Genomic DNA, 11,083 nt, shown 5'->3' on the forward strand with positions numbered 1-11,083 from the left:
TTTATGAAAGCTTTTTCCTTGCAGAATTTTTTTACTTACCGATTGCATGAAAAGATGGTGAAAGAATACTTGAAAAATAAAACAAAGAAACTAGTTGGTGGATATGTTATTTACAAGCTAAATATAAATGTCTGTATTGTTAGTGTATCCTAATGAAACTTGGCAAATAAGTACAAATTTTTCCACTGATTCAAGTGCTTCTGAGATTATTACCAGTTTGATAACCCTCTGTTTTCTCATTTTTCACCAAAAAATTTGGTTCCAGTTATGTTTGACTAGAGGTGGCCTATGTTAATCTAAGTTGGTTATTTAGGCATTGATGCATTGTTAAATCAAGCTGGCACTAGAGGCAGCCTATTTAGGCATGGTTATCAATTTCTGGTGGTACCTTATCAATTCTCTGGTTCTACCATAACTGTAGCAGCAGCATCAACTATAGCAGAAGCAGCAGCATCAACAACAATAGCACCGGCAACAGCATCAACAACAACAACAACAACAACAATTTCAGAAGCATCAACAATTTCAGAAGGGGGTAACGGCGTTTCCGTTACTTGCTCTGTTACCTCTCTTCTCCATCATATCCTCACGGATCCTAAAGTAGAACTAAGGGATAAGGACTTATGAGTAGTGCAGCTACTATACTCATAAGAGTATAGTAGCTGCACTTTATATATATATATATATTAATTGTGGAAGTTATAATAAAATTGATTTTTTTTTTAAGCTGTAAATAAGTCTTATTATAAAATATCATAATACAAAAGAAAGCAATTGGCCACCGTTTTTTTTTGTTTTCTTTCTTACTCCCAAAGCAATTAGGCTGGTTGATAGGTGCGACCTCTAGTTGAGCAGCGACTTGAGTTGAGCGGCGACGACGGCAATGGCAACGGATGTGGCTCGGGCGGCATCAGGTGACTTGGGCGGTGGATGCTGTGGGCACGGCAACGAACGGCGTCGGTGGCGGGCGTCGTTGGGCGACGTCGGGGGCGGGCACGACAGCAAACAGCGCCGGCTTGGGGCAGCTTCGAGCGGTGTTGGGCGACGTCGGTGGCAGGCACAACAGTGGACGGGGTCGACTTGGGGTGGCTCCGAGCGGCGACGGCGGGGTGATATTTGTGGCAGCCGCGGATGCGGCGGCGACGGACAGGGAAGGGAAGAGGAGCACAGTTCTTCCTCTTTTTATTTTTTTATTTTATTATATATATATATATATATATATATATATATCGCGCAGGTTCTACGCCGTGGAGCTCGTCCTCGGGCTGGAGCACCTCCACGGACTGGGGATCGTGTACCGGGATCTCATGCCCGAGAATGTCCTCATCCAGGACAACGGCCACCTCATGCTCGTCGACTTCGACCTCTCCACGGAGCTCCCCTCTCCCCCGCCAGCCCCCGATCGATCAAAACCCCCTCCTCCTCCTTCTCCTCCGCTCCCTTTTGCCGCGAGCAGGAAGAAAGATAAGAAGAATAAGAGGAAGAAGCGCCCCCCTCCTCAGTTGCTTCTCTTGCGACGCGGGAGTGTCCCCGGAGGATCGGTCCCCGTCCCCGTCCGCTTCCTCGTCTCCGTCAAGGCTAAGATAGAGAAGAGAAGGGAAGAGAGAAAGAGAGAGAGAGAGAGAGAGTATGGGCTAAGATAGAGAGGAGAAGGGAAGAGAGAGAGAGAGAGAAAGAGAGAGAGAGAGAGAGAGAGAGAGAGTATGGAAGAGGAGGAAAGAGACAGAAACAGGAGCCAGCTATTATCTTGGGAAGAGGCTAAACCTCGAGAATAAGAAGATATCTTGGGAAGGAGAGAGGCCTTGGGAAGAAGGCAAGGTTTCTTGGGAAGGAAAGAGGCCTCGAGAAGGAGAAGAGAGAGAAAGGAAAAACAAAGAAAAAAAAATGCAAGAAAAATGCAAGGTTGCCACGTATACTTTTAAAGACTGTCAAATAATGTATTGTTAAGGATTATATTAAATTTGGATGGAATTGAAAATTATGGTTTGATACATACAATACTTGATGTGAACATATTGGAGTTGGTTTAATTTAGTTGCGCTAATTGAACTACTTTCTACTTTTTAGTGAATATATCTTAACTAGTGTAGTGACCCGCGCGATGCGACGAGTAGATATATATTATAATTTTTTAAAATTTATTCTATAAGTTATTTTGTAAAGAGTAGAACATATTTACTTTAAAAGTTTTAGTAAATTTAAAGTATATTGAAAAGTATGAAGATTTTTTTTTTTAATATTCTAATTTCTAACACTGAAGCGTCCCGATAAGTATCGAACTACATTTATTTTCGAGAACTTTATATAGATGTCTTATTATATAGGTAGTAACGTATAGATTTAATCAGAAGCAACAGAAAATATATTTAGCAAACAAATTCCAACATATCCATTAGATTTCGCTAAGTATAGAGTTAGGTTACGTAATAGTTAATCATTTCAAAAATTCTAAACCCGAATATAAACAAATCTATCAAAATTCGCAACACAATTAAATTATTATATAATGGAGAAAATATGATTTGTAAACAAAAATAAACATAAAAACTTATAACATGTAACCAAAATAATGAAAACAAATATTAAAAAAATATAGAAATGTTTAAAAAAATATTTACCTCAAATTGAAAAAGTCTAGAAAAAGAAAAAGGGCCCACAAGCCACAAACCATGTTAGATGGCAAGTAAATAGATACTGGAGATAATAAATCGTACAATGAAGCAATAGGCAATGCACCTCCATTTCAACCGTGACACGGTGAGAGTTGTTTAAGAAGAATTTCTCTATGAGTGGAGAGAATACAGCTTTTGGTCCTTCTCTGGAAATATATAACTTTAAATTTAGCAATGACTCATATAGTAGGCTCAAATGGATCTTACCATATATATATATATATATATATATATATATATATATATCCATTTGATCCTATTCGCTTGCACCATTTTTTTTTATCTTTGTTAATTGAGGCTTTTTATTGTTGACTGGCACTCCAAAGTTGGGCGTATTGTTTTGTAGTTTAATTGGTATAGCTCTATGATGTTCTCTTGATGCATTTATAAAGAATTAGAGAAATGATTTGCCATGTGGCAGTTTTGGTGATTTTTCTGATGGTTTAGAGTTGTATTTATGTTCTAATTTTTTTAGCATAAAGCAGTTTAGGTAATTATTATAGCTAGTTGTAGTTTATGGAGATTGATATTTCAGAGTTTAAGTGTTTTCTTTTTACTGAAAAGTACAACATAATACTGGTTTTGGGATTTTTTGTTTTTTTAGTTGCTATAGATGTTTTTTTTAATGTTTTGTTGGTTTTTGTTTGGTGGTGGCTGCGATCTGTTAATTGCTCTCTCCCATGCCACTAATTATGGTTCTTAATTTTGTATTTGCATTTATGGAGATATAGATGATTACAAAAACACTGGTGTTTAATTAGATGGTTGGTTATGTTATACTTGGATATGTCAATAACCCCTTAATTATTTATTATATTCTGTTGATTTCATTTCATTTNAATGACTCATATAGTAGAGGCTCAAATGGATCCTTACCATATATATATCCATTTGTTCTGGAACATATGAACATCTATTAGAAAAACCTGACTTTAAACATGAATCGTAAAGCTATAAATTTTGTTCTTTCTTTTCAAAAAGTCAGAGCAAAATAAACCACATATTATGGAGCAAAGTACCAAAGATAGGCCTTGAGGAAATGAACCACTATTATTCTCTCTAAGGGAGAACTCAATCGTGTTCATGGAAGCCTTCACAGCATCGAGTGCAAAACCTTCCTCTGTTAGACTCTTAACAGTATTCACAATTAATTCTTCAACTTTACGAACGTCGTCTTTGGAGAGACCATTCATTCCAACGGAAAATATAGGTTGAGGAAACTCATTTCCAATTCCATTACCAATAATATCATCTCCTAAGCCACTTTCCAATAAGATCTTTCTTAGGGAAGAAGCGGGCGTCCCAAGCAAGAGATGATTCAAAATGCGAAGTTTAAGGTCAGTTTCTACATCTAACATCTCTTCAGATAAAAGCTATGATAGATATATCATGTACTTCCTTGCAAAGTCACCTTCTTTGCTGATAGGATATCTCTCAGTAATTCTCTTTGGTGCTTTGAACATTTTTTGATACTGAACCTTCAATGTTTCAGTAGAATCTTCTTTGAATAGATCAAGGTATATTGAAATCAGAAAGAAAAGAAGATTGGAAAAGAATTGTTTAGTCACAGAACAGACATTTAGCTAGAGTTAGTTTGCTAAATTTTAGTACTTGATTCTCAATCCTGTGAAACACCACATATACATGAAAAGATATTTAAAGTTGTCATATTGTCAACCACCTGGAGAAAAGTAATTTCTAACCAGCTAAGATACGTAATCGTTCATTTGGATCATCATCTCCATAAAATCATATCTTAGCATTGCTAGGTTTGTAGTGTTTACGGTGGAATTCCTGAAAGAAATGTCGAGCATATTTTAAGCATCCTCATACTGAAAAGATCATACATGCAGTAATGTAATTAACAGTATTTGAAAGACCTTGAACAGCTCTACGGATATTTCAAAATAATTATCAAATATCGACCCACATACCTTTGATAAAACAAAGATGCTCATCCATTCAATGTTATGATTAATTCCTCCATATAGCAGCCGCATTCCATAGCAGTCAATTAAAGAGTTCCAATTTTAATCTTCATGCTCATGGTAAGCTCGACCTCCATTCCTTCATCTTTACACAGAAGCAGGATCATTAATTACCTTTTATTGAAATATGTATACAACATAAGCGCGCAGGCATGAAGAAGGGAAACAAAGAAGTAAATGCCAAATATCAATGGCTCTTATAGTGAAGTCAATATAGTCAAACTACGGAAGAGAATATTGAGTAAAAGTAAAAACACATGACTACTATGATCATTAATCAGGTAGTGAATGTAAAAAGGGTGCAATTTGTTTACAGATGCTACGAAATAAAAAATGTGTGCTAAAATGTTATATCTAAATTTCGGACGGAGGGGTCGCACTACAACAAAAACGGTTTATAGCGACACTTTTAAATATAGGTACATGGCAAAAAAATGCTGCTAGCTAAAATTACCGACACTTTTAAAAAGTGTTGCTATATGTGGGGTCGCTAAGTATATAGTAACAGTTAAAGAGTGTCGCTATAACCTAAAAGAGTGTTGCTAATTTACCAACACTTATTTAAGCATTTAGCAACCGCCGAAACTCTATCTCGTTGGCTGCGGTGGCGGAGGAGGACGACAGGAAAGGCTCTTCGTCTAAAATTTCAGTAGATTGAGTGAAGAGAGAAGAAAAGATGGTAATTGATTTTTTCTTTTTTTTTTCTTTTCTGTTTGTAATCGGACCAAATAGACTGGGTGTGGTGGGTTGAGTAGAGTAATCTTTTATTTTTGGTTGGATTGAGCTTTATATTTAGGCATTAGTGGATATTTTTTTAAGTTTTAGCATAAATAGGACACTTACTCAAAAGTGTCCCAAACATGTGTCCCTATAACCTAATTCTGTTGTAGTGTCGGTGAGGGCGTGGCCGCGCGAGGGCGGCACAGCCGCGGAAAGCTCATCGGGCCGCCAGAGCCTCACGGTCTCGTTGAGTGAGCCCGTGAGGAGGAGCGCGGGGCGGGAGTGGGTGGCAGGGACCCACGTCACCGCCCAGATTGACTCGTCGTGGGCGTTCTCCACCGATCTGAGCCCCGCAAGCTTCGTGGCCGCACCCCACCCCCCACGATCGAGAAAGCTAGGGTTTCAAGGGAGGGGAGAGATCGAGGGGATAAAGGGGATCGAAGGAAAGGGGCGGAGAGGAGAGGAGAGGAGAGATAGGGGAAGCAACCGGATCGAAGCGGCGCAAGGAATAATAGGCGCTATCGAAGAGGCAGGAGGTACAGGGTGGAGACGCGTAAGGAGATGAAGTGGTGGATTCAATTAAGCTAAGACTTAAGGTAATTATGCCACGTGGATTCAATTACGGGGATTAATAGGTTTATATAGATTGTTGTGATTAATGATTTGTTTAAATACTAATTGAGGAGTATTAAATAGTTATGGCATGGTGATTACGCGTAAAATTTTTTTTTTTTGGATTACAAATGTAAAACATTAAATAGTATTGCGAAAATTTTGTGGCCAAAAAATAAATAGTAATAATTTGTTATATAATAGTAATAAAATCTGAAAATTCTAAAGTAAGCAAAATTAAAATTGGCCACAAATTACACATAACTATTTATGTCCAAAAATAAATTTTGTCATAAAATATATAATATTATTTGTAGCCATATAGAATTTTGCCATAATATGTTTTAAACCTTGTATGGCGAAATGTCAAATTTCATCATAAAAATAACGATACTAAATACAGTATAGTTAGAGATGCATGCAGTTGAAAATACAACAGTTATAACTACATGAATCTTGTTTGGCTGGATGTAGTAGAAAGCGCTGCAAGTATAAATAATTTATTTGGTTACATGCAGTTGAGAAATAATTTTTAAAATTTTATTATTTTATATATATGATGGTGAGATTACCTCCAATATAAAAAAAAAAAAATTTATTTTAAAAATATTGAGGAGGTAAGCATACCTTTTATTTAAAGTTACTCTCTCCAATTGCTGTAGTTGGAACTACGACCAATTTGTGCGTAGTTCGAACTGCTGCAGTTGGGCCTCCTCCTGCAGGAATTGGAGTTAAATACATTAAACGAAACACGAAATTTGCATTTATATGCAGTTACAACTGCAATGCAGCTGCAACTATATGCAACCAAACGGCCCCTATATGTAGCCGATATTAAAATTTGCCACAATATGTAAAGGATTATTTTTGACCAAACAGTAGATCAATGCTAATTGTGGTCATTTTTAAAATTTACCATAAATTATATGTTACTATTTGTGGCCAAAACTATTTTGCTCACAAAATATCATATATATTTTTTTATTATTATACATATTTATGGTCATCAGATTTTTTACTGCGGCAAATTTGGAAACTATTATGTCCAATAAAATTGCCACAAAAAGTATGTATTTTTGTAGTGAAATTGTTTTAACCACCATATCTTTTTTGTAGCGGTTCTACTATGGCGAGCCTATAGCGAAATTATTTTCGCCACAAAATATTTTTGTAGCGAATTATTATAATTTTGTGACGATTTTGTTCGCCACAAAAAATCAATTTTGTTGTAAGTATTAAGTGAGCCGACTTCGCTAGATGCGGAGTGTCTTGGTGATTATTTTACCCTCATCGGCCATACCCGACCAAGTCGAGCCGTGTGCCTTTCACTTATAGTCCAACTTTTTGTTATTAATAAAATACTCGTTATTTGTGCCAATTTGCAGGACCCCTTTACGTGCTTTCTCTCAATTCTCGGTCGTTGCCAATTTGCAAAGATGTGCTTCAGGATGGATTGGCTGGCTCGTTTGTGCAGGTGACGAACGAGAGTCGCGCGGGCTTTTCAACAAAAAGTCATTAGACCCGTGATAGTGCAGCTCCAAAAGCACATTTGTAGAAATGTCCTCTCAACTTTTACCCTCTTCCTCTTTTTCTTCCTCTTCGAGCCGCGGTAGCAGACGGCAGCGGTGGCAGATCATCGACGATGACGACAAAGAAGAAGAAGGAGGAGAAGAGGAGGATGCGAGAAGAAGAAAAAGGAGGCGGCGGAGGCCGTTGTCGGCCGACGGCGCCGCCGAGGATGGCTCGCGGGAGCAGACAGCGACGGCGGCGGCGACGATCGGATCATCGACGATGACGACAAAGAAAAAGAATGAGAAGAATAGGAGGATAAGAATAAGAAGAAGAAGGAGGAGGCGACGTAGGCTGTTGTCCGGCCTCCGCCGCACTTACCTCGCCGGCGGTGCTGCCGGGGATGGCAAGGTCGGCGTCGATCTCCTACGAGGAGCACCGCCCGATCTCCCACAAGGAGCACCGTCGACGTAGCCTCCATCGGCCGCTTCCTCCGCGACCGCGGCTCTTCCTTCTCAGTCGCGATCACCCGCCGCATCTCCTCCTCATCGGCGATGAAGAAGAGGGAAGAGGAAGAGGGAGAAGAAGAAGAAGGGGGTAAAATTATCAATTTATTTTGTTAATTAATCATGGTTAAGTATTTTAACCAAGGAAGGCAGTGCCGCCCCGTGCCGTGCGGCACGGGGCGTGCCGTGCCGTGCCCCCAAGAAGGGGGCACGGCACAGGGGGGGTCTCGGACCCCCCCCATGTGCCTCGGCACATGCCCCGTGCCGCTCGAGACAAAGCGGCACGGGTGCATGTGCCGCGGCACAGTGCCGCCCCGTGCGAGCTTTTTTTTTTTTTTTTTTTTTTTTTTTTTTTTTTTTTTTTTTTTTTTTTTTTTTTTTTTTNATTTTTGCTGTGGGCATCTATCACATGCCCACAGCCTTTGTTTTTTTTTTTTTTTGTCTTTTTCTTTAGCATTTGGTTGATTAGTTTGGTGTGGCCCATAATCACATGCACACAGATCAAAGAAATTTTTTTTTTGTCTTTTTCTTTTCCATTTGATTAATTGAGTTGCTGTGGGCATCATATCACATGCCCACAGTATAATTTACTTTGTCGTCTTTTTGTTTGGCCTTTGGGTAACTCAAAGGCTGGACTTTGATAACACAAAGGCCAAACAACTATAATGCACACACTCGGAGCTGTGAGATTATAAATTCATGCAAACCCGCCTCCTAACCTCTGCACGAATCTTTCTTTCCTTCGTATTCTTTCTTCCCCTTTCTTTCTTTCGCCGGTGCTTAGCAACCTTAGCTATCTTCTCCTCTCTTTTTTTTTTCTTTTCAGTTCTTACATATCTTCCTAAAATTATTTGTCCTTTTTTTTTCATCGCTTGAAAAGAAGTCACTTGAAAAGAAGGCCAGGACATCTCATATCGCAGATTTGCTTATTAGGTAAGTCAAAAAAAATTATAATTTAAATTTTTTATTTATAAATATAGCGGCTAATTTTTAATTGACATATCTGATCAAACACAGACATCCACTTTCTTTGAGCAAATTATTTTATCAAAATTTCTCGCACTGCAAATTATTTTATCTGATACAACATCAATTATAATTTCTTTTTTTGCATCATAAGATATAAAATATTGATAAAATTAAAAGCCAAATGAAATCAATTGATATTTAAGTTTATTTAATTTATTTGTCATTTCGTTTTATCTGTTATAATATTCTATAATTTTATCTGTTATAATTTTTTCAAACTTATCAAAAAATAAAAATAAAAATAAAAATTTTTTCAAATTTGGTACTTAATAGATATGATACCTTTTTCATCATATGATTCATATCATTCTTTTTCTTATTTTTCTGGAATAGATTTTATTTTATTTGTTTGTATGTCAATAATTATAGATCATAATGGCACCTAAACGATCAGAAGATTATGGTTGGCAACATGGACAAATGATTGATACGAATAGGTTTCATTGGAAGTGCAATTATTGTAATATGGTCGGAATGGGCGGAGGTGCCACTCGCCTAAAGAAACATATTGCTGGGGGTTTTTCTGAAGTATCAAACTGCCCTAAAATCCCTCAGGAAATAAGACATGCAATGAAAATTGAGTTAGAATCTTCAAAATTAGCAAAAAAGAAAGTAAGAGATGATCGAGATGAACTAGATAAACGAGCGGCAGAATATCCCCCTATTGACCCATATGAAGGTATAGGTGATCAATTAGATGCTGATACTAGAGCTGCCGTGGAAGCATCTGCACAAGAAAGATGGCAGCAAGATGAAGTCCAACGACATAGAGCACAATTTGGACGGTCTCAGTTTGATGCCGATGGTGGGTCTGGGTCTGGGTCTGCACAATCTGGTTTAGCTCGCAGTGGTTCTGTTAGCCGTTTGTTCGACAGATTTAAAAAAAGACCAAAAGAAAAAAGTGGAAGACATCCAAATATTATAGATATAGACCCAATGGCCATTCCACACTCAGATGCTCAACAGCAACGTATAGATACAATGTTAAAAAAAGATAAAAAATGTAGAATTGGTAGAGCTATAGCAAAGTTTTTTCACTTTAGTCATATTCCTTCCCATGCAGCAAGTACTCCATATTATAGATCAATGATTTCTACCATACAAAAAGAGGGTCAAGGAGTTGAACCTCCAACACCGTATGAGCTCTCTAACAAATATCTTGACGCCGAGGTCAATGATATTCATGAATGGGTAAAAAACTTAAAACAACTGTGGGAGATGTATGGTGTGACATTGATGTGTGATAGTTGGACAGGACCAACAAAAATGAGCATTGTAAATTTTTTAATTTATTGTAATGGCAAGGTGATATTTCACAAATCAATCGATGCAACCGGTCGATTTGAAGATGCTGACTATATATATGCATTATTGGAACAAGTTTTACGTGAGGTTGGTGAGAAATGTGTGGTACAAGTTATATCGGACAATGGTGCAAATTTTAAGAAAGCTGGCAAACTATTAATGCAAAGGCATCCCCATTTATTTTGGACTCCTTGTGCAGCGCATTGCATCAACCTAATGATGTCTGACTTTGGTGAGATAAATCGGGTGAAAAAAACTGTACATTCTGCACAACGTATATCTAAGTACTTGTATAATCATCTTTGGGTCCATGCTTTAATGGTTAGGGGTGGAACTGGGCCGGGCTTGGGTCGGGTAATACTATGCCCAAGCCCGGCCCAAAAAAAAATGTTGGGCTTCGGGTCGGGCTTTTACCCAATTTTATTTAAAAATTAAGGCCCGGCCCAAGCCCAAGCCCAATGCCCAATACCCATCGGGCTTTGTGAAGGCCCAATTTATACATTTATCATATAATACATAAATACTTTTACTTGTATAATAATATGTACCATATATTTACTCATAGATATGTATAATTAATTAATTATATAGAATAATACTATTTAATATATCCTAATATGGAACTAAATATTTTGTTAATATATAATATATCCTCATATATATATAAGTATATACCATTAATAACACTATATACTATATATGATATATTATATAATTAATTCTTTTTATAAAAAAAATATTA

At 37.5% G+C, this 11,083-nt stretch overlaps 1 protein-coding gene across 1 annotated transcript; it reads left to right on the top strand.

Moving 5' to 3' along the window:
• Positions 8,721 to 10,785, top strand: LOC109725031. The gene is made up of 2 exons (XM_020254075.1): positions 8,721 to 8,940; positions 9,406 to 10,785. Exon 2 carries the CDS (start codon positions 9,412 to 9,414, stop codon positions 10,774 to 10,776), a length of 1,365 nt encoding a protein of 454 aa, XP_020109664.1. The 5' UTR covers positions 8,721 to 8,940; positions 9,406 to 9,411; the 3' UTR covers positions 10,777 to 10,785.

Source organism: Ananas comosus, linkage group 19 (assembly GCF_001540865.1).
Source record: "Ananas comosus cultivar F153 linkage group 19, ASM154086v1, whole genome shotgun sequence".
In the NCBI taxonomy this organism is placed as follows: domain Eukaryota; kingdom Viridiplantae; phylum Streptophyta; class Magnoliopsida; order Poales; family Bromeliaceae; genus Ananas; species Ananas comosus.

Coding starts and splice junctions, on each gene's coding strand:
- LOC109725031 (XM_020254075.1), top strand. CDS start 9,412: ATGGCACCTAAACGATCAGAAGATTATGGTTGGCAACATGGACAAATG.